Source organism: Sander vitreus, chromosome 4 (genome assembly GCF_031162955.1).
Source record: "Sander vitreus isolate 19-12246 chromosome 4, sanVit1, whole genome shotgun sequence".
NCBI classification, from domain to species: domain Eukaryota; kingdom Metazoa; phylum Chordata; class Actinopteri; order Perciformes; family Percidae; genus Sander; species Sander vitreus.
Window position 1 is genome coordinate 24799388 of NC_135858.1, and position 24501 is coordinate 24823888.

The window sequence follows — 24501 nt, forward strand, 5'->3', positions numbered from 1 at the left end:
GAAATCTGGTGCCACTGATATGTCTGCACTTCTCTCTGATGCTCTGAAACAGACGATACCGGCAACACAAACACCGCTGCACATGACGGTAGTTAACACTATACTCGACAGCAACTAACGTTAGCCTACCGCTAGCTAGTAGCTGGATTAAACACGGTTAAAATGCTGACAGCTAACGCTAAACGGTGTAAAGTGTGACTGTGTTTTACTGTAGAGGATTCAATACCGCTATGTAACAATCTGCAGCTGCCGTCGGAAAAACAACACAGACGTTGCGTTCAATGAAACTGGTAAACTACAGTATCGTGGTGCATTCGAAGTTATTGTAAATGTCCTTTTACCATCTGGTGGTTGTTTTTGTCGTTCAATTTACTAGTGAAATAAGTTATTGTTATTGTTATACATTATTATTAATCATTTAATTTTGACCATATGACCTTAGCAATAAACAAGCCGTTCTTTAATGTCTCCAACTGTTGTTTAGTACCCTTTTTTTTCTTTTTCTTTTTTTTACTTTCTTAAAAGGTATCGGTTCAGGCACCGTTAATTATGTATGCAATTAATTTTGATTAATTAATCACAGAGTATGTAATTAATTAGATAAAAATTTTTAATCAATTGACAGCCCTACTGTAAACAAAAGAAAAATGTGTGAATCTGTCATTATTGCACAATTCAGAACATGCCAAACGTAGTACGTCTTTAAGACCCGAGTCTTCTACAGTGCTGACAGGTCTGCAGTTAGTTGCCACCCATTTTGCAAGAGCTGTAGTCATTTTTGGGGATTTGGTTTCATCCACAGGTCGGCAAGTAGCACTCTCCAAAATAGTGCTTTGCCTGAGCCTGCTAGCATCAACCTGAGTCACGTTAACTGTACTACTATGCTTAGCTCGTAGGTGGTAGCTCAAGTTTGACGTGCTTCAGTGATATTTTAATTCGGCTTTACACAACGTGCATATGGCTTTCGACTTGTCTACTGAGCTGTTCGAGAGTTTCGGAAAATAAAAAATGCCAAAATGAAAAATGTATGCGTTATGCTCAGCTCTTAATCGCATCACGATTAACGTATTAATGCTGACAGACATACTTTTTACCCTACACCAAAACTTTGTGTTCTAAGGCTGAAATTGCAGGAACAAAATAAGTAGGTAAATAAACAAGGATAAAGGCAAATGCTGTATATTTTAACAGGTCACAGTTTTCCATTTGAACAACTAATGAAGCCTGTCCAAATGTCTGGCTGTGTTTTACAAAACATTCAGATTTTTCTTTTTAGATACAACTGATTGTCATTTCTTCACAATATAGGAAGTGACATCACATGTTGACAGCGTGGCTCAGGCACGCCTCCCTAGAAATAAGGAGAGGGGAGAGGGCATGAGATAAACCGTGGTAGATTCAGAGGCAGTTGTTGGATTGGCATGGCTGTGTGCAGCTCAACATTGCCATCTACATCCATGAGGCTCCTGCCTGGACATTTGGATTCTCTCTGCACAGCAACACAGCCTTGATACGGTGCTGGACAGCGTAACAGTCAGCTGTGCTGTGTTTTCACAGCATGTTGCAGGGCATTGGGAGATAGAGAGGTAATAATAACGGGGGACAACCTTACCACACACTTGAGCGATGTTCCGTGAGCCTCTCTCTCTCTGTCTCGTTTCAGACCATCAGGCTTTTCTACACAGAGACCTGGGACTAATGGAGGGATGCCATGATGTTTCTCTTTGCTTGTCATGCTTGAATCACAGCTTCATATATCCTTTTGTGTCAGAGACCGTATTGTCTTCGTCTGTCACTGCCGCCAGATCAACCGTGGGGTAGCGTGGCGGACAGAGCCCCCTCCTCAACCCCCCTCTCCCTTGTCTGTGCCCCCGGCTTTTCATCACTCCTGGCTTGCTCGTGTCTATTTACCTCTCTTAAGCTACCCTCCCCTCTCTGTTAAGCTCTGTCTTTCTTGCTCTCCCGCTCCCTACTGCTTACTATCTCCCTTTCTTTACTCCTTCAAAGCAGACAGTGTGCTATTCTATCCAAGCAGCTTGCTACATGATCTCCTGGAAAACCGTTTTCGCCACTGGTGTGCCGCCTCACAATTCCTTCACCCTTTCAGATTTCCATCTCTACAACGGCAGGATGTTCCTTCACGAGGATTGATCCCCATCCACCCCCTTTCACTTTCCCCTTCCCCTCCCTTGTCCTGATCTCCTGCCCTCTGACCCTCACCCTCTTGTTCTTTGCCCCCACCCTTCCTCCTCTATTTGCCATTACCCCGAGCCTCTTTCCCCCGTAAATCATTTCACCCCTTGACCATGTTGCCATGCGTCTGCTGGCTCCAACGTATCCTCATCTTGCTGTCCTCTGTCTTATGGACCCGGGGGGAAAACTGCCCAGCAACCTGCATGTGCCCAGATCCTCATACTGTGGACTGCAGTGGCCGCGGGCTAACCCGTCTACCCAATGAGATCCCCTTGGATGTGCGCAGGCTTTTGCTGGCTGACAACTTGATACCCCGCATCCCCTCTGACTTCCTGGTTCTGTACAGTGACTTGGTCTACCTGGACCTCCGGAACAACTCCCTCTCCCACATAGAACCGGGGACTCTCAGCACCTCTTCCAGGCTGGTCTTCTTGGACCTAGGCAGCAACAATCTGACTGAAATCCCTAAGGGGACTTTTGGGGAGTCTCGGAGCCTGATCAAACTACGGCTGGGCAACAACCCATATCTGAGCTTGGTGAATGAGGATGCCTTCCTTGGCCTCACGTCTCTGAGAGAACTGGAACTGGAGCGTAATGCACTGTCTACTCTACATGTGGGGGCACTGAGTCAGTTGCCCTCCCTGCGGGCAGTGAGGCTAGAGGGCAACCCCTGGGTTTGCAACTGCAACTTTGCCAGCCTGTTCGCATGGCTGATGGAGAACAGCCACAAGCTTCCAAACGGTAAGTAGCAACATCTAAGAAACACTTGCTTTCCATGTGCTTGACCCAAATATAGCATCTGAGCACAACATAAAACCGTATGATTGCAAATCCATTGCCATAACACTGCTCTGGTTATTTATGTTTTCCTTGTAGGAGAGGGAACCCCCCTCCCTCTCCTGTGTTCTAATTTTGTCTCTTTCTTCCTCCACTCCCATAGCATATAATGCGTGAGACTGTGTATGTAATATGAGACAATAGCACTTCTTTGAAAGTGAAAGCTACAAGGATGCTTTGTTCAATATTAAACAATATTAAGAATTTTAGCTTGCACTTTCTCTGGTTCCACATTTCACCATGCATATAAACATTAACCTTCATCCTGCGTGGTAGTCAAATAGATCAATTTGCGGCTTATTTTATATAATATTTATATAATACTTGCCATTTAGTGTACATTGAAATTCAGCAATATTATCAATTATGTTTGTCCTACACCAATGGAAGTCAAACATCGTCTCCTATTATTCTTCGCCGCTCAATCCATGTGCATTTTTAGGCCCACACTATAGACTCTGTCTACCACTGTGATTCAGCCTGGAGGGTGGAATTAGATAACAGGGCTGAAGTTTTGGTGTGCTTGAGTGTGCAAGGCAATCTGAATGTGTGCATGCATATCTGAGGAACAACAAAAGACAGAGGGGATGAACTTTGTCCCTTTAGAAATATCATATGTGGGTAAGATCCATTTACATTGAGCTGATTGGTCTCAACATCCAAAGCTACATGATTATAAAGGGCCGAAAGATATGTCCTGGACAAAACCCTTACAAAAAGCATGACAAAAAAAACATCACATCTGTGTTAATATTATTCATTTTGAAATAGATTGTATAGAATATTAAAAACACCTGTGAGAAGCAATTTATTCCTAAATCATTATTATGTTTTGTTGAGAGTGAACCATATATGTTTTTACTGAAGGTCAGCCTTATGTATATCAATATTAATGCCCTTACAAAGGACACAGACAGCAGTTATCTCATAAGTGCAAGCCGGCACGTGGGAGCAGAGAAGGCAAAAATAAACAGATCTGACAGTTCAGCCACACATGACTAGTAGCTCATGCTGTTATCATATTCAGATCAAAGTGCAGATTTGATGTATTTTGACTTAATCTTAGAATTTAATATAAATGTGGCTCGCAGTGTTGTGACATATGTCCATGGATATTCAAGGTGTATTTAAATACAGTACACAATGTGCGGGTACAGGGTGTTATGTATTAATGTGTCCAGATAAGGAGTGGCAACATTTATATCTGTCAATATTCCAAGGTTGTTTGGTGCGTGAAATTTTTACCTGTATGTATAAAGAACAGTTGTTTTGTCCAAAGCATGAATAGCAGTGGACTAAATCGTCTGACTAGATGTGATTTTTTAAATTTATTTTTATTGTGTAATAAAGTGAAGACAGAACAAGTTAAGACACATACAGGGACACATAAACAGCCAAAATAGATAATATAAAGTAAGACAGTGACATAGAGTAAGACAAAAATAAACTACAAAACCCCCCAAAACAAACAAACAAGGAATAAAACATAAGTTAAAACTGGTGGGTAAGCAGAAAATTAAGGAAAAATGGAGGTCCAGCAAAAAGTTGTATGCAGATGGATGCATGATGTGTGTACAGGGTGATCAGCCTGTCCTCACCCAAAAAAGCATATGCATGGGTCGATGCAAGCAGCTCATAACGACCTCTCGGGGCTGTACTAATTGTCACAAGAGCAAACGAGAAGCAAGTTGGGGTGATTGATGGGTGAAACAAACACAGGACTCTCATTTAGGAGACTGGAGTTTGTGTCCCATTGGAAACTAAAAGACAACTGTCATTTTGAAATGAATCAAGTTTTGACTTTTCAGACCTTAGTCTGTGACGTCACGTTACGTCCTCATTTTAGTAGTTTTATGTGACTCATTTTAAGCTACACCCTGAGGTTTTACTAACTCTAACTAAGTTTTTGTTGCCTAAACTCAACTAGTTTCGTTTCACAATGTCTACTACGTGTTGAAAAAAACTGTGGCCGTTACGTTAAATAGAATGGTCACATAACTACGGTCACATGATTAAACCTCCACCATGTGGCAGTAAATAGAACCCCCCCCTCAATCCCCCTCTCCCTTTTCTGTGCCACTGGTTTCTCATCACTACCGCCACTGTACATAGAACGTCATATGTGTTGTTTTGGAAGTCTTTGGAAATTGACGTATAATGTTGTTAGGGTATAGGTATGAGGATTTGTTGGAATGTTTATGTTTGTAGGGTTGGGGTGCGTTGAATCAGGCTAAGTGGTCATACAAGATATACACATACAGTATATGTATATATATCTTATATATACATCCATACATTTTCCCTCCTTTTATTGTTTAAAGGAGAGAGAGAGAGAGAGAGAGAGAGAGAGAGAGAGAGAAAGAAAGACAAAAGAAAATGTGAAACTGTAATCATAGATCATTGTGTGTGTGTGGTGGTGGTGTGTGTGTGTGTGTGTGGGTGTGTTCATATTCTCATATTGTAATTTGGCAAGATATTTCATAACAAAAATGGTAATTTTTCAAATTGCAAATTAAAATGAAAATCTTATATTGGCTCGCAGAGGATTTTACTCAACTCCCCTAAAAAACTGGCTGGCTGTTGCAAACTGCTGACAACCAACAGAAGTTGTACTCCTTATATACATGTAGGCCACGGTGTGCCGTGCTATTGATACTTCTCCCGCTTTCCTCTAAGGGATCGGCATTTGCCCCAAAAACAGATAAGTTTGGACCTGTGAGGAAGAAAAGTTGATAAACTGGCAAGAATACCTTAGAAACAGGCTGCAAATGCATTAATCACGGCTTCTTACTGATGTCAACTGCTAGGCATAATGAATTGCATTAGTAGTGCTGGCCAGGCAGACATCAACAACAAAGAAGAAGCCAAAGGCCTGGCCAAGCTGCGACTATGGCTGCCAACTGGCCTCAGTCTATACACACACTCAAATTGAGTTAGTAATGCGTATCTCACCTCATATGCAGCTCTTACTGTACATCCCCATCAGGGAGTGTTTGACCCAAGAGATGAGTCCACCTGTTTAGAGCACACACACATCTACTGTATATATGTCTCTATATATGGTCTACATTTGGTCTTTCGTATAATTTTATCATTTTCTTTGGCCAAAAAATGTGTCTGGAATGTACTTTGCAATGTTAATGATGCAGAGGAATTGGATGACAAATAACATTTTTGCAAAAGGAATAATAATTATTTTTCATCTTAGGCTCATTTGTATCTTCTAAGGCAATACAAATTGGTTCTGTAACAGGTCAGAGAGGACAAAAAGATCTTTCAGTGAACCAAAATAAAATATCCTCTAAAACAAGTTTGTGTGCATCATTTATAGAAGAGTTGCTTTATTTTTCTTACTTTAAGACAGTCAAAACTGTGACACAACTAGCACGTAGTACTGACAACGGAATATAGTTTTTGTGCTTATATTTGTACATGTTTATCAGTTTAAATGGACAATCTGTCACCACGAGCAGACGTTTAATGTAACTCCTGAGTTTTAGACCAGGTTATAAAAATCTAAGAAGTACTAAGCACACAACCCCTGAATTACCATTTCTGACAATTATTTCCTCCAGACTGTCTTTTATGAGTACTACAGGAAAATGTGTAGCGTTGTACAAACTACTGGTATTCAAGTTGCAAAGAACGGCTGATTCACACATGCAGTCATCATACTACCAGACCTAATTAACGTAACAACTGAGCCCTCGATCACGATATTGCGATGACCTATACCCTTGAACGCTGTGTTGGAAATGGATACAAAATAACAGATGGACACTCATTAGTAAATGAGGTTGACTCGATAAGCTTTTCAATATGTATGAACTCTTTCAACCATCATGACTGTGGGTGTTTCAACTTAATATCTCGTTCATCGTAGAGAAGAAAAAATCTATTACAGAGACAGGAATTAATCTTTAAATTGCACATCAGTGTCCTTTTTCCATCTGCGTGGGTGTTGTATCCTGATGTCTGATTCATCCAAAAACAAATTAGTAATCGGACTAGAAAATTACTGTTTGGATTTAACGTGAGTGTGGCCTCTCTTAAAACTAAGAGCTCCACTGATATTCAAAGCACAAAATGTTGACGCTACTACAAACGATCCCTGCATACCAACCCCACACTCCATACTTTTTTAAATACTTGTTCTGTGTGCAGTGTGTTCAAACTGACATGACAATCTATGTTAAAAGAATGTTAAAAAGTAAGGAAAATATTGTAATTGTAAATAATAGTTACAAATATAGTTAATATATAACTCCAGAAGCAATTTAGAAAACAAAAGTATAATGTAAGAGTATCACATGTTTAAAAAACATTGTATTGTGTCCTTAATGGCAGCTGTGTTCCAATCTTTTATCATTTCCTTTTCTTAAAAAACAATACATTAATATACTTTTGTCTTCAGCAAAGACTTGGTACTTACTATAAAGCATTGTTATGTAAAAATGGATTTGGGACACAGTATGATGGGCATGTTGGCCAAGATTTTGGTTTTTACTTTTAAAACCATCATCAGGACAAAGTACAGATGTTGGGAATCAGCTAATCAGCTGAAACAAGGTCTTCCACCGCATGCTAAAGACACATCTCTTCCAACTGCACCTTAGCTTAGAAGATGATACTAAAAAAATAAATAACAATATTGCACTTACACTTATGTTGCACTTACCTGTGGCTCTTTGTAGTTTGGCTAATTTGAAGCTAATGTAGGTTAATGTGATTTTTGCTGCTCTGTTTTTGTACCTTCATGGTTGAATGCACTTATTGGAAGTCGCTTTGAATAAAAGCGTCAGCTAAATAAAATGTAATGTAAATGTAATGTGTGTCCATAGATTCCCCATTAGCATTAATTAGGCTGATGATGTCATAGCATAACTTTCAGAAAACTGTACGGCACCAGCAGAATAATTAAACAAAATCTCAATTGAAAGATTGTCAATAAAACATGACAAACTGTGCTGCTATTTTAGAAGTCATCCTGAGATATGGTTCCCTCTGCGATGGCCTGCATAATGTAGCAGCTGCAGCGCCTATGCTGTAAACCCAATTCCCATTCCATTTTTCACATCCTGATTTCCCCTGTGATTTCAAGTTCACAAAGCAGCATGCTCTTCTGTTTGCCTAAGTTTGATTACTGCAGGTCAGCTGTGGGTGGAAGAACGTTAACATTCTGGACTTATTTTGGGATAGAAAACAGATTACTTTCCACATAGCCATGTTTTGTCTTCTATGCGCAGGTATTCATTTTGAGCTGCAAACTATCAGACAGACACACATCTAACTGTCTGCCTTCTTTTCCTTTTTTCTGTTTGTAGGTTTTTAAGCGACCAATCAGGTTCATTAATGTTTTAACGAAGGCATGAGTGTCAACATGATCCACTGCTATCTCCAGTGCTCTTGGGTTAAGGATGAACAAAGGCCATGTATAATTCAGGGTGACACAGTTCTACAGCACATTGGCCCGGGTAATTGGAGCCAGAGCTGCCTACAGGGCAGGGCAGGCCAACTCCCATGAGAGATTGAGGCTGAAGCCCATCGTGGCATTGCTATCAACACTAGTCATGACCTGTTTCCAACAGTTTCACTACAAAGTAGCAGTTTGTGTGACAGGGTCAAAGTCCCTGAATTTTACTTCACAGTCCATCGAGTTGCTCCCCAGAGACCAGTTACCACTCAGCGGGAGCAGCATTGAAAATATGACCAGCACAACATAGCACACACACGATGCCATAACATACTTCCCGATGCGACATTACAGTACTTGCTATCTTTGCTACCCATGTGATGAGAAAATATCTATTCCATTAACACAAGCTTATCCTGGCCTAATTTAATGTGTATTTAAAGTTGGGATGAGAGAGAGAAAAAGAGCGAGAGAGAGAGAGAGAAAAAAGAGAGAGAGAGAGAGAGAGAGAGAGAGAGAGAGAGAGAGAGAGAGAGAATAGGTGGACAGAATTACACAGTGTGATAGCATCGGCTGCTGCACTCACAGGAGCAGATTGAGATAATGTGCCGGTGTCAGAAATAAAAGGTGAAAAGCCAAAAGGTTTATTTCACAGGCAGTGTGCACCATTTTGGATGATGGATGCTTTCCTTTCTGCCTGTGTGTGGTCGAGTGTGAAGCATAAATGGCTTAGACCTGCATATTTAGCTGTTTCATCGTAATGAATTGTGGCAGTAGGCAAAACGCTTCAAAAGGAATCGACTCATAGTATTTGCTTTATTTGGTCTCTTGTATTTGGTAATTAGCAAAAAGAAATTGTGTGGGAATGTGTGCTTTTGTGATGAGACATTTTGAATACGGTACAGTGATGTCAGTCAGTCTCCACGCGGGAGGAATTCCCTCCTGAATGAGTCACCCTCGCCCCACTGTCATACGAATGTTTGTCCTTTTGTGCATCCATAACACACATTTTGTTCCTCTCCAACTCCTACTCTTGCCCTCCTCTTCACTGAATCTCTCTTCATTTTCCCTTCAGATTTCCCTCACTCTTTCTTCCTGTGATTGCAATTGAATAATTATCCTGTTTCTCTGTAATTATGTCTGCCTGGTTCTTTTTACATCTACTGAGTATTGGACTTTTGCGGCACATTCATCCAGCTCGTCCTCACCCAGAAAATGACCATATGGGTTGATTGTGCAAGCAGCTTATAACGACCACGACAACCTATCATGGCTGCATTAATTATCGCGAGAGCAAACAAGGAAGTGAGGTGACAAAGTATAAGACCACAAAAATCCACATAAGGAGTCAGGTTGGGGTGGTGGATATGTCTAACAAACACAGGACTTTCACTCAGGAGACCAGGGTTTGTGAAACTGAAAGACATTTTAAAATTAAACGATTTACCTATAACTTTTACGGACCTTAGTCCATGACGCAATAATGTCCACAACGTCATGTTACGTCCTTATTTTACGGTACTCATTTAAAGCCAATCCCTGATGTTTTACTAACCCTAAGTATTTTTATTGTCAAACTTAACTACTTCCGTTTGACATGTTTACTATGTGTTTAATACTTAAATAGGAAAAAACATTAAAACGGTCACATGACTAAGGACTAGGGTCACATGATTGAACCGCTACCGGGCGGCAGTAAATAGAACAGTCGTACGTTTTTGGAGTCTTTGGAAATCATCCTATAATGTTGTTTAGGTATGAAAATGTGTTGCAGCTATTCATTAGTAGGGCGGGGACGGTTTTGTGAGTCATTATCACAACTGGATTATTTAGGTAGAGTGTCTAGACACTAGTGGTTCGGGAACAAGTGAAGACTTAAGCATGAATGCCTTTGCAAATGGTGCAGAGATCAATCTGGACAGACAGGTGTTGAAGGAGGGAGGAGAAACAAGCCTCCAATATCAGTCTGTGACAGCCAGGTAGATCAATCACAGCTGAGACAGCAGATAGCGTCTCCCCTCGGCTGGCTGTAATCCTAAATGTAATCCATCAATTGTCCGCGCCAGGAATGTAACATATCTGTGTGGGCTGACATACCTAATAGTGTTAGGGCATGATTTTTGTTACATTATGGTCTGGTAGCCTACTCCAACCAGAAAATAGTGGTGACAGAATTTGTACTGTATCAGTGTACCCATTTATAAAGCTGGTATTGACCCTCTGTACATGTAGCTTTTATTAGAAACTGTCATCTACTGCGACAGTTTCTGAGCAAGAAACTATAATGTCCCTTTAAATCCTAAATAATGAATTATTTTTTCTTTACTAATCTTTTCTGTTGTTTTATTTAAGTAATTGTTTATGTATCAATGTTTTATCTGCCACAGTGGGTTAAGATCTCAATTAATTAAAATGAACAGCTTTCATTGTAGGTTTTGGTGAGGAGATTTAGACTTGCAGGAAACCCACAAGCAGATCTTCAACCTGCATTTGACCCATTCATATAATACTCGGAAATCAAATCACAGAGACTCAAGTCTGCATCTGTAGTTCCATACACATCATTGTGAAACAGAATTACATTGAATCAAATAAAGTTATAGGTATAAGCACCAAACACAGTTTATCTCCCGCACTCCCTTATATTCTCTTAATCTTGCTCTTTTATAAACTCGTTCTGGATCACGTTCACAGATCTGTTGCATTAGACTAAAATGTAGTTTAAAAACTCTTTCTGTTGCCTTCCACCTTTTCTTCCCCTCTCTATCTCTCTCAAGCCCAGACACACTTATTGTACAGTCACACCACTGGCAGCCGGCTCTGTATTTGGTCCATTTCGGGTGGTTGATTAACACTCCTTTTTGCGGATTGGCTCTCATGACAGGTCGGATGGGTATGACTGAAACACTGACTCGTAATAACTGCAAAGCTGCATTCTAAGTCATTCAACCCAGGGGATAAAGTGGAAGCTGAACGATCTGGAACTGCTACGGCACCTTCATTGGCAGTTTCCTACATCAGTGTTTCATTCTGTGGCGGCATTAATTAGGCACAAGTCTGTGATTACTTCACGATTACTTCTACACGTCTGTAATAACAGCTGGGCAGTTGAGTGTCTGTGCTGGTTTCACATGACTGTAATAACAGCAGGACATATGAGTGTCTTTTATCTGAACTGCTAAAGTCAGTTGTGAAGTGAGGATAACATTGTCAGGCACCTGTGTTTTTAAATAAAATCAGATAATAAGATATATACTGTATCAGAATATATCAAAATTGTATGTAAAATTACAGTAGCAGTTACCTTCATTGCTAGCCTTGTAGTTGCACAAGGTAATTGGAAATTGTGCCTAAATGAGCTATTTTTATTGTGTGACATATTTGTAGTGGTTTGTTACCAAGTACTGTAAAACCCGATACCAGCCATTTTCGATCAGCTGAATTGATTGTATGATAATGGATTTTCCCTGCAGTCACTTTGCTGCTGGTTTGTTGACATTCTGATCATTTTCTTTGCTAAGCGGGATACGTTAGTGTAAAAAATATTACGTTGACTTGGCCTATGCACTTTCAAATCTGTTTTCAAACTGTAGTACCTTTGTTGACATAAAGCAGCATTTACTTATCAGACTCAAGTTTCCTACATCTCTAATCTGAGGCCACAGTCACGTCTGGACCTCCTCCCTTAGTGAGAGAAGTGCACATTTTGACACAGACAAGCTTGTTATACTGAGAAACTATAATTATGGTGTTTGTTCCAGAAGATTCCACTTTTGGCCAAATAGCACAGCTGTTCAGTAATTCCCCCTTTTGTCAGGCAGTGTAATAAGCCTGTGTGCCCTATTGTGTCATGCTAGTTCTTAACTGCAGCAGTGCAGCTCCAGTGGAAAGCCACTATCTCTCCATTGGCCTGTTCACTAACTCTGTACTGATCACAATATATGTAATTATCCTGTAGCTCTGGCAGAGGCCATGTATTCACCAGGATCTTTTCAGTCTCAGATGTTATTAATCAAGCATTTAGGACAGGCAAGACCAGACAGGACAGTCTCGAAGGCAAAGGCCAAGTCTCTGAGGTGATGGGTTACTTTGCCATGCAATAAGTGCACTGTGAATATTTATCTCATCACAAGCAGACAGGACAGACGCTCCAATGTATTGGATTTTCAGATGTTTTGAAAGTTTTCTTTGTCTTTAGTAAGATGTGTGGCAATGACACAAATAAGAATTGTGTGTGTTTTTCTAAACTGCTGTTTGAAAATTCATTATAACAAGGTCAGTGCATTCCGTGGGTGTTTTTCTTCTGCGTATATCTCGTAACTATCAGCAATTTATTAGTATGGTTTTTTTGTACACAATCAAAAGAACGTCACTGGAGCCACTTTATATGGCAACCATGAGAATAAATCATTACTAACTTCACCAGACTTTATGACTATGAAGAAAAATAATCACACACTGCATGTTTAGTCTAAAAGTCCAAGGTCCAACCACTGCCATTCACAAATGCTGTCAGAGAAATTGGAAATGTCAAAAGTCAAAATGTGATTTTAAAACTAAATCAAATCTTTTAAAGTGTGAGCCATATTTACTTATGCAACACAACTTTGAGAATATCAGATTTAAAACAAAACAACATGATGAGATTAGCCATCTCTATGTAGTGTGTACTTGTTTGTAAGTCCCTTAGACTTGCATGGTATCCAGATAGTTTGAATGAGCAGTTTTCATAGGCTATGAATTTGTTCTGATTTCTGATTCCCACAACATACGGTAGACATGCCTTAAAATGAATCACACCAGGAACCAGTGTGCTCTTCTTTGGCTCCACCAGGATTGTTGGTATTGGCTCCTAATCAGTTTGGAGCCTCATTCTTGATGCTGACTCACTTGATGTGATCCTGATCCAAGCTATTTGAGTTTTCTGTGGAGCTTCTCCAGCAATGCTTTTGATACAGTATGTGCTATGGTTCTTGCAAGCCTAGTTACAGCCTGTGTGTATGCCAAGACAGGAACAACGGCAGTCATTTATAATTTTAAAAAAAAGGACACAAATGAACAACAAAAACAAAAGTTACATATATGAATGAGGTGTGAATTACAGAGTTTGAGTTTAAGGGAAATGTGTACAATGGTCAACACCATCTATCGCTGTTTGTAGTTATACTTTCTTCATGTATGCTTGTAATAGACTAATTGTATTTGTATTTTACTAGTTTTTTGTATAAGCTTGATAGAAGGGAAAGGCCATCAATTTTTTTTCTAATTATTATTATGGATGCAAAAGCAAATTGTAAATCAAAAGAGATCAAAACATCTTTTGGTCACAGAGACCTTCATCAGAAATGATAATAAACAATACAAGCAGAATCTTAAAAAAATAATATGTTAACAACAAAAAGCACGCATTTGATATATAATAAAAGCACAATTGTAATGTATTGGCTTCCCTGTGAGTTTGGCATTTTAATGTGTGTGTGTATATCTTGATTCTACTAATTAAATGTTAGAGGAAATGTGAGAATCTGTATCTTGTATTAAGGGATTAGTGTCACTAAATTTTATCAAGCTCTTAGAGAGTTCAGTTACAAACCTAATTAATAGTGTAGAGTCAATCGGAGAAGCACTTAAACCAATTCCATGCCATCACTAACTTACATTATTTCTTTTTCCATTGCCCCTAATCACTTTTGAAGCTTTTTCAAGCTATTGTTTTTACACATACTTGTACATGTACAACAAGGTTTTACATATCAACTTAAACAAGCACATTATTTAATTGTTATTTTATTGTAATACGATTTTCATACTTTCATTTCTATTATTCACTTTGCTGTAATAACTGACGACACATTTAAACACAGATTTAATTCAGAATTAGGGTAGTTTCATGAATGAACATAATTGTATCTAATCATAAAAAATATTGTTTTACATTTGTATCTAAACAAGGCATGCTGCAAATTGTGCTGACTGTTGAGCAAAGACCCAGAATTGATGTACTTTCAAGTGTGCGCATTTGCATGTGCAATCAGTAGCAGTTGCCTCCCACATTGCAAGGCTTCATCTCTACCCACCTATAACCTAACATTCACATCAATATGTCTAGTTTTTCCATACAGTACATAGCCAATATTAAGGTTGTTACTGTATAGATTATGTTCTATGAGATATTGTATCATTCATTGATGTGGAACAGCAATGCAAGCATCTAATTAACACTTCAAATTAAACTCAAAGGTTACCAAAGTTGGCAGTGAATCAACTTGAATCAGTGAGTCTGTGACCATGTGAAAGTGAACTCACTATAATGTAGAGTAAGCTGTAGTATCAGTGACCAGTGTTTATACGTGGTAAGACCTAACCTTATGGTCCAGTCTCGATCTCATTTGTAGTCATGAGTTGGAAAAGTAGGCTCACTGCAAGACTTGTTCCCTTGAAGTACAATAAGCCACAGACACTGTCCTTTTCCATTTACATCATGTCTGAACAATAAACGTGAAAGGGACAGAGACACGGAGAGCAGCACGAACTGATTTATCATACTTTCATCGTGAGATGAGTTTGGTCAAGGTGCCCCTGTCTCGGACGCTGCCTTTTAACTGATACATCAGTAAAATTTTAAGATGTGAGGACGTGTATTCTTAGAGCTTTGCCTGGTGCAGCTGGCAGCGGAAATTAAAATGATTTAAATGGATGTTTATTTCATTCTCCATGCCATCTACTAAAGATGCAAATGACTTTGTCTTGTTGTCAGAGGCTACCATCCAGAGCAGCTAACACTGTACTACAGACACTATAGGACAAAAATAAAGCCTTTCTTAAGAGTACGAATAACAATAATTTCAAATGTTCTATATACAGTAATACATATATAAATATATATAGTTAACACTAGAATATATATTCACAGTATCACTGTGCTTTACAGTTTCATAGTATTCCGACTTCATTTCCACAGAACCTGCAGTCATGCTGTGGGTGGGTGTACTGTATACACAGTGCAACTTCATCTCTTAAGTGAAGACTTCTTATTGACCTTCTAGTTATTAAATCAGTTCCCACTCTTAGGAAAAGGAACTGCATTGCTCTGTTGAATTGAATGAACTTTCTGAATTAAATACCTGCAACATACAAACAAGACAACTTGTGAAATATGCTGATCACTTCAGACCTCTAACCAGGTGTGGGCTGTGTGAGCTATGTCTCTAATGAGCAACTGTGCATCGCCTTAAATTCAAAATCTTTGGGGATATAAATACGTTCTTACATTTGTGCTATACAGCAAGCACAGACGTAGCTGTTCTGAGTGGCTGCTATGTATCTATGTATCTGATATTATTCACTGCAAAAGCAGGTTCAGCAGAATGCCTAGTAAATCTGTCTAATTTTATTTTCTGTTTCAATGCAGGGGTGGAAGGCATGGAGTGCTCCATCCCGATGGACGGCAGACGTGTGTCCCTGACCCAGCTCTCCAAGGACAGTTTCCGTGAGTGCCAGGCCACCCTGACTCTAACAGACCTGCTCATCATCATTTTTTCTGGCATCTCAGTGTCTGTGGTGGCCATCATGACAAGCTTCTTCCTGGCTTCAACTGTTCATTGCTTCCAGCGCTGGAGTAAAGGCACCAAGGGGGATGAGGAGGAGAGTGAGGAGTGAGAAGGGTTTCATTCTAAGGGCCCTGTGTGGCCCTGGTACTTCAAACAATGAGAGGACACCACAGACAGTGTGTGCTACATGTGACAAATTTCATGCTGCCTCCTCCCTGGTGAAAATCCAACTGTTTAAACGGTAGGATCTTGCCCTGGTACAGTTGCAGTTGTTTTCTTTGCACATGAAATATGGTAACAAAGGACATTCCCAAGGAATGAGTCCCAATAAAAATTAGTGTGTGCCCTGCTCCACTTGCAAAATTATATTATAGAGATTGTATTTTTGGCTGTGAGAGCCTGTGGTCATCTTTTATGGCTGCTGGCTCTTGGCTCAATGTTGTAGTAAATAAAGTGAGGCTAACACCTTTATAATGAGAGAGTAAAAAAATTAAAAGAAAAAAGTGTTGCTGCAGCGCTGTCACATTAGTAGTAGACAAGGCGATAACTTTGCAACATGTAATCACATCAGCCTGAAATCCTGTAAAGTTAGGGCAAACATTTAGATGATTTTCATGAGTTTATCTGTGTAGGGCAGAATCTGTGATCCCATAAAGAAAGGATGTCATACCGACCAATGACCTCAGTAATTAACTGCCTATACCATGATATGCTGGCATATCCTGCCATTTACAGTCTTTTTTTGGACAGCCTCACTCACATTCAAAAGTGGCTCACAACTACTGTTGGCGAATAGCCTACTGTTGTTCCTTCTGCACGTAAAATTAGACAGTGGCAAAGGGTGTCAGTCAAACAGAAAGGATTTGGACAATGGCGAGGTGTTTCTGTAGGTAGCTGATGTGTTATAGGCAGGAACAATTTCCAGTGGGTCTACACATTCTTCTAGCAGTATATTCATTATATAATCACAACATACATACATTGATGTACAATAGAAAACAATATACAGTCAAACAAATATAAATTAAGAGGATGTACTGTATGCTCCTTAGAATTGATAACTGTGACCTGTGTAGAAAGATAAAATAATAAATAATAGTATTATCTTGAAAATGATGACTAATGCGGTATTAAAATAGAATCTACGTAGAATAGTGTGTCAAATAACGCACTTTATATGGTGAAGCTAATTTTGGCAAGCCCCTAATTATACTATGTAGACTGGTTTTGTCTTCATCTGCCAAAGATTAGGTGAGGAGAGATTGCATATGGACTTTGTTGTGGATGATGTGTTACTTAGTGAGGTAGGGATAGCTTCTTAAAAGCAGGCAGCACTATAGCCAAATCACGCTTTGTATACTATACTTAAACAGTTATGGTCTCCAAAGATTATCATTTTCCTCTAGAACCAGCTGTCTTACATTGCTTCATACGTGGCAGTCTTCAACCTCTGTTTTCACAGTCACTTCAGAACAAAAAGGTATTCACTGTCAAAGAGGTTTGTCTCTTTAGGAATAAACAGATGTTTTTTGTTTTGTTTAAGATAACCAGAATTGATACATCATGGACTCTCAGTCAGCTTATTCTTCTTTTACTAAACATTTTCCGATGTATTATAGTAAAGCTGCTGATTTAATATCCTGGAAAAGTCTCACATCAAAACGTATTGTATCAATAGCATCTGCATTCACAAGAGCAACAGTACAGTCAAATCCAAATTGAATAAAGTAGCACCCTGAATATTATGGGTTTCTGTTTGTTATTTGAATCCTGTATGTTTAAATCCTCCTCCATTAGGATTTGGAATGTTCAAAACTGGAGAATTATTATTATAAAAAAATATATTAGTATTTTCCCCAGAGCTAAGGTATGTCGCTTTGCTTCTCACATTCTTGTAAGGCATGAATAATGCAGCGAAATTGAGATATGAACCAGAAAAAAATGTCAAGCTTTTAAATGCAAACAAGCAGAGGATAGAAAAAGAGACATGAGCAAATAGAGTTATAATTTCTGTGTGGTTAATAAAAGAAAAAAGAATAGCAAATGCCTGTGTCCCTTAAGAACAAGTCATAACCCTGAATGTGCAGCATTGGTAAGCACATTTTGCAGCAATGAAAAGAAATAAATATAGCCTTAGTTATTCATTTTTGTTATTTTTTCATTTGCATTAGCGTCAAAGCACAAAGATTTCACAGGAAACTTATGTGATTCTAGTACCATCCTGTATTGTCACGGTATGTTTTTATTAATGTGTATTGTCACGTTACGTTATGAAATGCCACATCCTTATAAACAGTGTAAGATTTTTATTGTATTGGTGTCGTGTTTTTGCCAGAATTCAAATGCCTACTGATTTGAATTGAAGACACATTCATTTGATTTTGAGGACAAATTCAAGGCACATGGCTATCAGAAATTAATATCCATTTATAACAGCCAGTTGACCTTTCGCTAAACCCCTCCGCCGAAACAGCAAATATGCAATAGCTTCGTTTATAACTAGGCACGTCAGCAGACCTGTCCAGCTTTGGATTTCTACTCATGTTGAACTATTGTGTGTGAAGAGCGATACTCTGTATCTCAAGGGTTTGGAGGATGGTGTTTTTTGCTGTAGTCTTTAAAAACCCTAAAACATCACAAATGTGTGAGGAATGGATTTGACTTTGTCTTTATCTGCACTGAACGTAACCTGCAAACATAAGCATGTCCAGCTAACTAGCTTACTACAGTAGCAACCAAATGTTAATTCCAAAGGGAGAGTGTCTATGTTGCCTCAGCCCCTCGGATCCTGTGTTCCCTCAGCCCTTTGTTCCCTCAGCCCAGTGTTCCCTCAGCCCTATGTTCTCTCAGCCCTATGTTCTCTCAGTCCTATGTTCCCTCAGCCCTTTGTTCCCTCAGCCCAGTGTTCCCTCAGCCCTATGTTCCCTCAGCCCTATGTTCCCTCATCCCTATGTTCCCTCATCCCTGTGTTCCCTCAGCCCAGTGTTCCTTCAGCTCTGTGTTCCCTCAGCCCTGTGTTCCCTCAGCCCTACTCCTAACCCCTAAACCAAGATGATTAGTATTAGACCTACTGCAGCAATGAATACAAGGTCACATATCCAAAACATAAAATATGACCGGGGGTGACCATGGAGGGTATGTGACCTCAGGGAACATAGGGCCTAATGGAGGGTGGAAATTTCATAAAAATGAGGGAACATTGGGCTGAGGGAACATTGGGATGACCCCCTTCCAAAAGTAGTGGGCATGTTAGCTTGCTCCATTATTTTTTGAGGCTACAGGTTACATTAAAGACCCGTTCAGGACTGATTGCATTCACAGTTTGGGAGCCAAGATCTTACTATATCAGATCACTTTTGAGTAATGATAGCAGCTCAGTCTTGCTCTGTGTTTGTTTTGGGGAAGTTGACACTCCAGCAACTCCAGACAAACTTGTGTTAGATACCGATGCAAGGATGACAGTGAAGCATATGAAAAATAAAGGAATAGCCTAAATCTCACCACTGTAGGCTATTGCTTGCCCAAGTACGTTTTTCTATAGTAAGCAACCAAACAGTTCAAGGGTTCTCTTTAGAACAAATACCATTTTAATTGCAAATTTTATTACAGTACTCTGGAGCTAACTAGCTATCCTAAAGTAAACAAACAATGTTGTTTCTTTGTTTACATGTCCTGTACATGGATCAACAACTGGTGAGCCTGCTGACGTCTGGTAAATGTAGCTTTAGCCTCAGTCTTCTAGCATATCATGCATGCAGCCGTCAAGTACATATTTAAGACCTTTTAACATTGTTCTCGTTTTAAAACGTGTAGGACGGGAACATAAAAATATCATCTGGAGACAGACTTCTCAGCTGACTCTAGTAGCTTTACCATTAGCTTACATTAGCTAGCTACACTTCATCATTATTTTAGGTGACAAAATCCATGGCCTTCAGCTAGAAAAGGGAAGCATGCTTCTGTTTACTTCTGTGTAGAATTGAAGACCCAGTTTTTCAAAAGGTAGGCCTACTGCAAATTACGTGGTAAGTCTGCCATTGTTATCTCTGAAACTGCACGTGTGCGGTGCAAGAATGGAAAGCTTTCCGCAATAACAGTGAGTAAGGAGGGTTTAGCGAATGGTTAATTCTCACATTAGATACAGTCTTAAAGGGTAATGCCAATGAATTTCATATTTTTAAGTCTGCCATTCTTATTATCACAGTCACCTAATATTGCTCATAGCCAGAGTAAAGGTGCCCCAGTTAAGTTCACATGGAAAGACTAAAGGTATGGAGGGTGCATTTAGGAACTCAGCTCCCAACAACAAGTATAAAACCATTTTGATTGTGTTGGCATGAGAGGAGGCAGGTTCTCAAGTTCAGAAAACAAAAACATTTGGATGCTTAATACCACAAATACCAAGAATAGCTAAAGTGGATTAATTAGGTTGGGTGGTTTACTGCTTCACGAGAGCTTTCTTAACTGATATCTGAAGGTGCAGACCTTTAGTTAAGGAATCACAGGGAGAGTTTTTATACATATCATTATTATTTCCAACTACTGTGTAGTTACTGTATATTAACAAATTATTATGTTACCTTAGCTGTTAGCTTGAATCATATGTTAGCATGACAATTTCCTTTCTCTTACTCATTTTATTAAGTAACAAATATCAGCACATTAGAGCATGCACTGTTGAGTTACCTACAGTATAAAGTTCAGAATTATGTCTATTTTTCTATTAAACCTTTTAGAATGAAGCATTTATTTACTCTGTCAGTCCCCAAAGTAATCGTTTGGCATTGCACACCCTAGAAAGCAGAGACACTGGTGGCTGCTTTCATACAGTTTGTCTTGACATTGCTTAAAATACCAAAATCTATGTTATGTTTTGTCAGATAAATGTCAGAATGGCTCAAATCTAAATGGAGTGAGAGAAAAGAGTGTGATGCTGTTTCTGCAGCTTAATGCATTTCCAAATGTCAAACAGATCGTATGTGTAGCTGTATATTGATGTTTGGCTAAAAAAAAAATAACAATAAAATCCTTTTTTTCTGTCCTCTGGTCTGAATTTGTATATCAGTGTGTAAATGCAGATAAAAAAGCAGGGGGATCATTTATTAATTTACAAACATGCACAGGTGAAGTAATGATAGCAGGTTGAAGATCGGTAATCGTTTCCTTTAATCAAGGGCCACACTATGTGCAGGGAATGTGATTCTTAGCTAAGTGATATCTACTGCTGAGTGTTAATAATGACTAGGGATGGGGCCGATCCGATCCAGTATCTGGACCGATACCAGCGTTATTCACGTATCGGATTTTCCCGATCCAACCTGCGGAGATATCCGATATCCATGAGCCATAACTGCGCTTTAACGTTGTCTGCTGAAATAACTCCACAGGTGATTCCTTCCGGCTAGTTTGCTGGCTGCAAACTGTGGAATGGATTTCCTGAACGGAGGCGCGGCTCAATGAGACACAGAGTTATGAGACACACCCCGCTTAGGAAATCCATTCCGCAGTTTGCAGGCAGCTAGCAGGATAGCATTGAGCAGCATTGTGGCTAGCCAACCTGTCCGCTATGTGGAAATACTTTACACTGGAAACACCGCAGAGCAAGACAGCAAAATGCAATGTTTACAAAGCCGTAATTCAGAGAGGCGGAAGCTCCCTCGCGTCGTACAAAAAAATGCACCACACGAAAGAGCACAAGGATTTTTTAGCCAGGGGGCAGAAAGAAAAAAGGAGCGAATCACTTCTGGAGTCATTCCAAAAACAAGGTAAACTCCAGGCAGCAGTGTTTCCTTTATGTTGATAGCATAGTGGCGGTGCGCCACAGTAAAATTTCCAGCGCCACGGTATCAGAAATAGGGCAGACGCACAACAGGGTTTGTGCACCACCGTTCCTTCGGCTGTTTATGAAAAGTAATAAAGTCGTAGATCCGTCTGCTCTACTGAACTCAAACTCTTACAGTTGCATATTTGTTTTCAGAATGGGATTGTTCCTGTTAATAGGATTTCCTGTTTTTCTGACTTCCTTTTCTGACCTTATACTTACCTCAAGTTGCCTTTTGGGACATACATGCATTCATATGTACATATCATACTTGCCTGTTGAGAGGAGTTTATTTCAGCATCATAAAATCAACAATAATGATAATAATAATATTAAAGCAAACACAGCTCTAGTATCGGAATAGTATCGGTATCGGCCGATATCCAAATTTAGGTATCGGGATTGGATCGGAAGTGAAAAAATGTGGATCGGTGCATCCCTAATAATGACTCCATCATAATTGTGAATCTCTTCCCCTTATTTGGTGGAGTTGACATAATATTTGTCTTGTCACAGCAGCAAATGAGAGAGGCTCATCTGTAAACATGGCTCAGTGTGTTATTTCACACAACACTGTTATCACGCTGCATGTATACAAATGACTGCACTATTTTTGGAAGGGGTGTTTGAGAAAAAAAAAAGAAAACACATACCATCCGCTTGCATAACAAGTATCAATCAGCAATCCTTTTCCAGCACATGAATACTTTTTTGTCCCTGGCTTTCTTTATTTCATCCCTCATGCTAATGATTTATTTTTCCACATTTTTTCTCTCCACATGAGGCGATCTAACATGATGGTATGTCTTTCTGCAGAAGTCTGATGTCAAAGAATCACAGGATGAAACCAAACCTCACCCTCAGGGTATGCAATGGCTAGAAAGAATGCAGAGTCACAGCACACGCCAGAGAACAATTAGCGAACGAATAATTTATGGAGATATTTGAGATTCCAAGCAGGAATTGCTACATTGGAAGGCGAATAGCATGCAAGAAAGACTTGCACATACTGTGTAAGTGCACCACTGAAAAGAGGTCTGTGAGGGTGGTGGTCGTGATAAGGATTCTCCTGCAATCATTTACCTCATTTGGTTGCCATGGCTACACAGCCGGAGGCCCGAGCTCTTGGACGGCGAGGCGGGAACAGGGAGAGGGAGGGATGCTGGGAAGCATGGCCCTCAGTGTGGCTGCCTAGCTTCTCTTTCCATGCATCAACTAACTGGACCTGGCATTTAAAAAGAAAAAGAAAAAAATCTCCACAGCACTGTGGCCTTGTCAACCAATCTGTGACTTTCACATCCATCCCTCCACTTTGCTTTGTCTGTAAAAGGCATTGTGATAGGTCAGATAAGGATATCCATCATGACAGCCACGCCTTTAAATACAGGTTTCTTTAATAGTACCCAAGGGTAGATTTGTGGTTCAGACGGGAGGTTCAGCATTTCAGGGTTAAAACAAGATATCAAAGCAAAACAGATTCACAGGACATTGAAACAAGTATCATCACAGTATCAAAAATAGTCTCAAGTACTGTGTAACGCCTCTTTCTAACATACAGCGAACGAGCCAACTGTGGCAGATGGAAAAATTTAATCTTTGCAAAAATAGAGCCAGGGTGAGCGTTTTTTCAAACAAATGACACGTTGCTTGGCCTGTTCGATGACACACGGAGCAAGTTAGGACATTTAATTGAGAAATACTGAAACAATCTGATATTTGCTCCTTCACATTGCACCCAGTTACAGTAGGAAGTGATGTGAGAACTCAGAAGAAAGTCATGACAAAGTGCTTCTACATACACTCACCTACACTCAAAGGCTTTAAGCTACATTGTGTAAGAATTTCTCCCATCTAGCGGTGAAATTGTATATGACAACCAACTGAATATTACTTTCTAGCCCCTCCCATTCAGAGTGCGTTTTAACTCCTATGGTGGCCAAACCCGAAATTAGCTCTTAGTATCTCCATCGTTTACACGCAGCCGTCGCGTTGTCATTTTAATTTTCTTTTTCGCTTTCTTAGCGACTCCGTTACATGTCCTTGAGAATAGGTGTGATCCTCCATCTTCAACAGGCTTTCAAATCTGCCGGCAGTTGCGAGTACCCTTCTCCTCCTCCCTGGCATTCGTCACGGTGCCACTGAGTGTAAAAGTGCGAAAGGCGGAGGAATGTCCCTCTTTGGCTAATGTATTTTAAAGATGGAGGCGCAATATGGCTGCCGCCGTTCGAGCGACTCGCTCGTCTGTATTCTGAATGATTCTAAATGTCAGATTCTTCGCTTACGAGAATATCTGGATTAGTTGGTGGAAGTAATTACATATGAATGAGCACATATTTGTGAAAGAACAAAGGTTTTTTTGCTAAGAATCAACTCAAAAAATTACACAATGTAGGTTTAAAGTGCCATGCATGGGTTTCGTATCGTTTTCTATTCTTCACATGACTGCAGTCCAGATTCTGTGACCCAAAAGTGTGATTATTTTGTCACAAGAACAATTGGTTTATTTTAGCTGTACCTCTCAACTGTAGCCAGAAATACACCATTGTACCAGAGAGAAAATGATTTCTTTGACCAACTATAACAAATCAGTCAATGATCATTTAACAGAAGTCCAAAGAAAATGTACCTGGTCATACAAAATGAACACTGAACAATGATTGTTAAGGAGCAGCACAACACATTTCACA

General features: G+C 39.7%; 1 protein-coding gene across 1 annotated transcript; it reads left to right on the plus strand.

Annotated features, from left to right (window-relative positions):
• The first annotated feature begins 1406 nt into the window (after nucleotides 1-1406).
• Nucleotides 1407-18300, plus strand: lrrc38b (leucine rich repeat containing 38b). The gene is made up of 2 exons (XM_078249145.1): nucleotides 1407-2934; nucleotides 15855-18300. Exons 1-2 carry the CDS (start codon nucleotides 2307-2309, stop codon nucleotides 16100-16102), a joined length of 876 nt encoding a protein of 291 aa, XP_078105271.1. The 5' UTR covers nucleotides 1407-2306; the 3' UTR covers nucleotides 16103-18300.
• The last annotated feature ends 6201 nt before the right edge of the window (nucleotides 18301-24501 follow it).

Excerpts from the sequence above, each read along its gene's own strand:
- lrrc38b (XM_078249145.1), top strand. The coding sequence starts at position 2,307 with ATGTTGCCATGCGTCTGCTGGCTCCAACGTATCCTCATCTTGCTGTCC. Across the intron at positions 2,935-15,854 it reads CAGCCACAAGCTTCCAAACG|GGGTGGAAGGCATGGAGTGC; the intron begins GTAAGTAGCAAC and ends GTTTCAATGCAG.